The sequence below is a fragment of the Solea solea genome, chromosome 15, assembly GCF_958295425.1.
Source record: "Solea solea chromosome 15, fSolSol10.1, whole genome shotgun sequence".
Lineage (NCBI taxonomy): Eukaryota > Metazoa > Chordata > Actinopteri > Pleuronectiformes > Soleidae > Solea > Solea solea.
The window spans coordinates 24,112,373-24,117,993 of record NC_081148.1 but is presented as its reverse complement, the minus strand read 5'-3'; the positions used below and the strand labels follow the sequence as shown (position 1 = coordinate 24,117,993).

General features: G+C 39.7%; 1 protein-coding gene across 1 annotated transcript; it reads right to left on the bottom strand.

The window, feature by feature from the left end:
* Positions 1-201: 201 nt before the first annotated feature.
* ogfrl1 (opioid growth factor receptor-like 1) lies at positions 202-4,933 on the bottom strand. The gene is made up of 7 exons (XM_058652163.1): positions 4,591-4,933; positions 3,480-3,566; positions 3,124-3,202; positions 2,815-2,893; positions 2,398-2,464; positions 1,835-1,980; positions 202-727 (listed from the first exon to the last, which is right to left on the bottom strand). Exons 1-7 carry the CDS (start codon positions 4,783-4,785, stop codon positions 202-204), a joined length of 1,179 nt encoding a protein of 392 aa, XP_058508146.1. The 5' UTR covers positions 4,786-4,933.
* Between the last annotated feature and the right edge of the window lie 688 nt (positions 4,934-5,621).

Sequence of the window (5,621 nt, the reverse complement as noted above, 5' to 3'; positions counted from 1 at the left end):
AAAACTGAACAATCTGCAAAGAAGTATTATCATAGTTTATAGTAGCCCTTAACCTGGATTGATACTAAAGAAATGCTGAGAAGAAAAAAAATCTAAAACTGTTGTGTTTTAAGACTTAACCCTGGACTTAAGAGTCTTATAGAACTGTTAATAATAAAGTTATTCATTTTTTTTTCTTTTGCTTTGATAACCTGATAAACCCTACAAAGGAACGACTTCATTGTATTCACTCCTCAATCCTCTAGCGCCGCCCAACATCAGCCCTCCTTCAACTCTGGCCATACTTCCTGTGCAGCCCTTCAGTCCTGCACGGACCAGGTCCTGGCACATTACGGTATCATGGGAAGACACAATAATGGGGGAGGTGTTGCTCTCCTGCTCTCTCCGCTGCGGCTCTGGTGTCGGAGCAGGTGCTCTGATGCCACTACTCCCAGCACCAGTGCCAACACCAACACCACCGCCTCGCCTTTTAGGCGGTGGACCCCAGAGGAAGGCGTGTGCGGGGCGGTAGTGCTGGCGGGCGTAGCGAAGCAGGCGCCTGCGAGTGGCTGGGAGACGCATGGTGTAGACATAATACTCCAGGACGCTGTGCTGCATGTTTGGAAGGGTGTTGTGGAACAGTGACTCCTCCAGGAAGAGGCGAACCAGTGGAGCTTTAAAGGCCTCGTAGCCCAGTTCGCCCAAGGACTTCAGGATGCGAGTGATTCGCAGGTAGTTGTGCTGGGACCTTAAAAGAACAAAACATGAGAAGCAGTTTATGAGATTTGTAAGAGAGAAAAATATCTGTGTGCTAAGTTTAACCACTTGACTTTACTGGCACTATTTTGAAAGACTCAGTCCTTCTAGAATGATTGTGGTGATTATGAACTTGTATCAACTGCATAGAAATTAAAAGAGCTGTAAAAATGTATGTAAATTACATTATTTTAAAACTGACAGGGGTCAGCTGTGTATGAACCTCACTAAGATCCATTATATTACACAATTAACATGAATGTTTAATATTTTTGTCAAGTTTGCAAATTTCCAAGATGTTGTCCTAAAAAGTACATTTTTGTCAAAACTCTGACATCAAAGGTTAAAACTCAACAAAAATTAAACAAAAGTTAAAAAATTAGGTTTTTGTTGACTATGGCTCAAATAAATAAATCTCAACTTCCCAAACTTCAAAAGTTTGAGGCCCTCAAAAATTCCATAAATCTTTCAAGACGGATACCCAAACTTGATTGAAAATATTTTATCCCTGTAACAAGCATGACCTCATTCTGGATCAAAATAATTGATATATTCAGCATCGTATTAAAATGTGAAGAATGGACTGTATGTTTCAAAGAATTTGAATTTTCATAGCCCAGTCTGAGGCCAAACTGCAGTACCCCAAAGGCCCACCAGTGGGCCACAGCCCACACTTTGGGAAACTAGTTGCAAAATGTGTTAATGCAATCTGAAAATATATAACTGTTGTTCATAAGATTTGTTTGAGATAGTTCATTTGACCTGACAAACACAGAGGAGACTGGTTACTTAAATGCATATGGTAAAGGTCTGAGACGTGCTGGGCTGAAGGAGAAAAACATGCTCATCAAGTACAAACCCCCAACATTTGTACCATTCAGGTGCCTCTTCAGCAACACGTTGAAACCATCAAAATGTGATGAGGAAGAAACAGAATCCCTCTTACCAAATCACAATTAAACCATCTGTTCCCTCACTTTAAACATGTCGTTTCACATTTGGCTGCTAATAAAGGGAGCAATTAAGTTGCATGGGCTTTAGAAAAATCGCTAAATGACAGAAAAGCAGCAGTTGTCCATGTTTAAGTGTGTTTGCTTACTCATTAAGGTGCTGGAAGCGCTCCTGCCAGTTGGGAGCCCGGGCAACGTTTCCACTCTTATCCAGCAGTTTGATGCCATAAAAGTCCAACATGAGGGAATAGGCTGCCAGGAATCTCCGCTTGGCTTCACGAGTGCTTTGGAATTCCTGATAAGATTCAAGGCGGTAAATGAGGAAACTAACACAGACAAGTACAACATTGTATTTCTGCTCTGCATGCACTTTTTGAGCTTGGGTGATGATTATGAGAATACTCAGTCAAACCATATTTAATATTTGTATTCCTTAAAGGTTGGGCCGACAAGAGCCGCTGACGCTAACTGTTGGCGTAGCGTGTCCTGGGCCTTGACAACAAATATAAACCAAAATCGAATAATCATCTCTAAAGACTTTGTCTGAAAAGGCCGGTAATGTTGCTTTCTGAAGGAACTGCTGCCTTGAAAGAAGCATTTTCTATTTCTTCTATTAAATGGAAGCTGCAGTACAGTGCAAACAATGCAGTAGAGAGTAAACAAAGCTCTGACAATGACCCACATGTGGTTACTTGTACTGTTTGTGTCTTACTTTGATCTCGTCCTGAGTCAGTTCATATGCGTAGAAGTTTAGCCCTTGTTCCCTCAATGGAAACAGCCTGCAACGCATAAAAAACAAACATACAAATAGATAAATAATGATGTAGATTTCTCAACACATATCTTCTTATTCTTCTGTTGATTATTTTCTCGATTAATCAGTATACTGTTTGGTCCATAAAGTGTCATAAAATGTCGAAAAATCTATTTCAACCTCAAAAATAATAATCTAAAATCAAAATTATTCAGTTGTAATGATTTGTTTCCTATACAAAGCAAAGAAATCAGAAAACATTCACATTTAAGAAGCCAAAAAAGCAATACATTTAGTAACTGATTAATAAATGCAGATACTTATATGCACATATTCTGTATATAATCCAGGTAACCACTCAGATTACCGTCTCACCACTGAATGTAGGTGTGATTGTGCTCCAGTTTGTCATAGTCTCCTCTCCACTTGGACAAAATCTCTTCTACGAAGATACCTGAGGAGAGACACGGTAGTGAATTACCTTTTCACACACACATCCACAATAACAGCAGTCTTGTATAAACTACATAAAAGGTGATATTTGAGTAAAAGTACAAGTATGCCATTACCAACTCTTCTTCTGATTTTATTTGGTAGTAATGAGTAAGGAAGATAGATGTCTATGAGATGTCCTCACTAAGATGTAAAAACAAGTGTGTACTGTACGTGTGTGTTTAAGCTCACCATCAGGTACCAGAGGGATCTTGTTTAGGTAGAAGCGTAGGTTTCGGTACTCATTGGGTTGCCGGGACCTTTTGTAGTTCTACACACAAGCACACAAACATCAGTGAGATCATGGTTAAGGTAAAAGGCTAGGGGAATGTATTATGTCTGTGAGTGTCCTCACTAAGATATAAAAACAAGTCTGTGTGTCTCTGTAGTACGCTGTGAGGACACAAAGACACACAAACGTGTCTTTGTGAGGACATTTTGTCTGGTCCTTTTTGACTTGGTTAAGGTAAGGGGTTAGATAATGCATTTAATCTATGTGTGTTGTCTCTAATGATGCTGTACAAGTGTGCGTGTGTGTGTGTGTGTACCGGGTAGCTGTGACGGTATTTATAGAGATCTCTGGCAGCGTAGAAACTCCTCTTCATCTTTGGAAGAGACTCGGGGGAGTCAGTCAGCTGAGAGAAAGAAGAAGAGGAAAGAAAGTTATTCAGAAATAAAATAAAGGAGGGAACAAAAGAATGAGCACTAATATTAAAGGAAAGACTTGCGAACACTATCTGAAATATAAAAACAGACGCAGTGTAGCTGCCATTCAGCTAAAATTAAAAGCACCCACTTGAGGTCGACAATTCAGATTAGCAGAGTTACTACAGAGGGATTCTGGGAGTTGATTTATTTTGTCTCAAATGAATGAAATCTAGGTCATATCACATTGCACTGGTCAGAGAATCTACGAAGCTGAAAGGAAACACTTTATCCTACACTTTCCCAACTTGTGTTGTGGGATTTTAAGGAGTTCCAATTCTTCTCACCCTGACCATATAGGTCAAGCAAATCACCAGATTCACCATGACACAGTGTCTTTAATCTACATTGATTCTAAATTCATATTCATACTCGCACATAACCACTGCCTTCTGCTTTTGTTTTATAGGAAAATGTTTTTTTTAATGATTTATTTGTTATACAAAGCAAAGAAAACAGAAAATAGTCACATTTAAGAAGCTGCAAAATCAGAAAACTTGTTTTACTAATAATAATAAAAAAACACTCAATATTATTATTCGACCAACAAAATAGTAATACAAGTAATTTAGTAATTGATTGATTTATTAATAGTTGCAGCAATGTGTTTTATTTTGAAGCACCTTTGGGAAAACACTCACAATACAATTGCATTAAATATTCAGTAAAAACTTTATTTACTTGTATTTAACCAGGAAAAAGTCCAAGAAGAAGAAGTTATTTTGTTATTATTTCAGGGATAACATGGTGTTTTTTTAAGTTCAATGTTTCCCCCCAAAATCGGGGAACCGTTTATCCCGAGCCCCCCTGGTAGCGCCCATGCTCGGTATGTCCTGGCCTTGTCAATATTGTGAGCTGCCAGTGTCACATGTTTCCGCCCACACTTTTTTTTTACCCCAAACCTCCCCACAGTACTATGAATCAAACGCACCCTCACCACCTCTTCCACTGTACCTGCGGGGACGAGTCTCCGGGCTCTCCCGGGGCTCGGTCGCTCTCCGGCGGGCTGACGGAGTCGGAGATGCCGCTGTCATCTTCAGCCGCCAGCAGCAGCAGCTCGTCGCTCTCGGAGTCCGACCCCCACGTCGAGTCGCATTCCTCCACGGTGCTCGGCTCCTTGAAACGCCAGCTGCCCAACAGATTTCCCATTTAAATACACACACGCAACAACCGCTCCTCTTAATTATCCTCTTTATATGTCAGATTTAAAAAATAAAAAACTACATCATGTCGCTCATGACCTCGTTTGTATGTAGGTTAGCAGGCTCGCGCTGTCTCTGAGCTTTTAAATGGCAGGAAAGAGGAATCTCCACATCAACGACGATGATGCGCGTCTCTATATGGAGGGCGATTAGTGCCACATGGCAGCAAGGGGATGTATCACAAAACACTTGTGCCCAGTCTGGTACAACCTTTGTAGAACGTTCCCCTTGTTTCCCTGAACGTTCTTGTAACCACTTTTGAACAACCTGGCCAGAAGAAAAGATTCAGAAGTGACATTTTAATCTTTTTAAATGTGGAACTAAATAAATACTAACAATAACAATTAAAATATTTAAAATTACATTAAAACAAATGAAACTTACTGAAATTAGTAACCACATCATATTAAGTGTATTTCACTGTATAGCACTCACTTCTCTGTGTGGCACTAATCACCCATCATACAAGGAGCTGGGGAGAGCAGCATCAGGACCAGAGCTTTGTCACGTGACACAGGAAACAGAAAGGCGGTTTCAGGGTGTTTTGTTTATTGAAATATAAAGAGCTGAGGTTTGGTGTGTGTGTCTAACTCCTCAGAAGTTGAAGGGAGATTATGAGAGGCAGAAACTGCCATCTATTCAGGGTAGTGCTTTTCCATTATGTGTATAATTCACATTTAAATAATAACCCATATTATTCATATACACACATATATATAGATATAGTTTACTAGTCAAAATATTAGATATCTAATATGTTGTATACAATATGCAATGCACATA

Coding starts and splice junctions, on each gene's coding strand:
- ogfrl1 (XM_058652163.1), bottom strand. CDS start 4,785: ATGGGAAATCTGTTGGGCAGCTGGCGTTTCAAGGAGCCGAGCACCGTG. Junction 3,567..4,590: donor CCGGAGACTCGTCCCCGCAG/GTACAGTGGAAG, acceptor TCTTTCTCTCAG/CTGACTGACTCCCCCGAGTC. Junction 2,894..3,123: donor GATCCCTCTGGTACCTGATG/GTGAGCTTAAAC, acceptor GTCTCTCCTCAG/GTATCTTCGTAGAAGAGATT.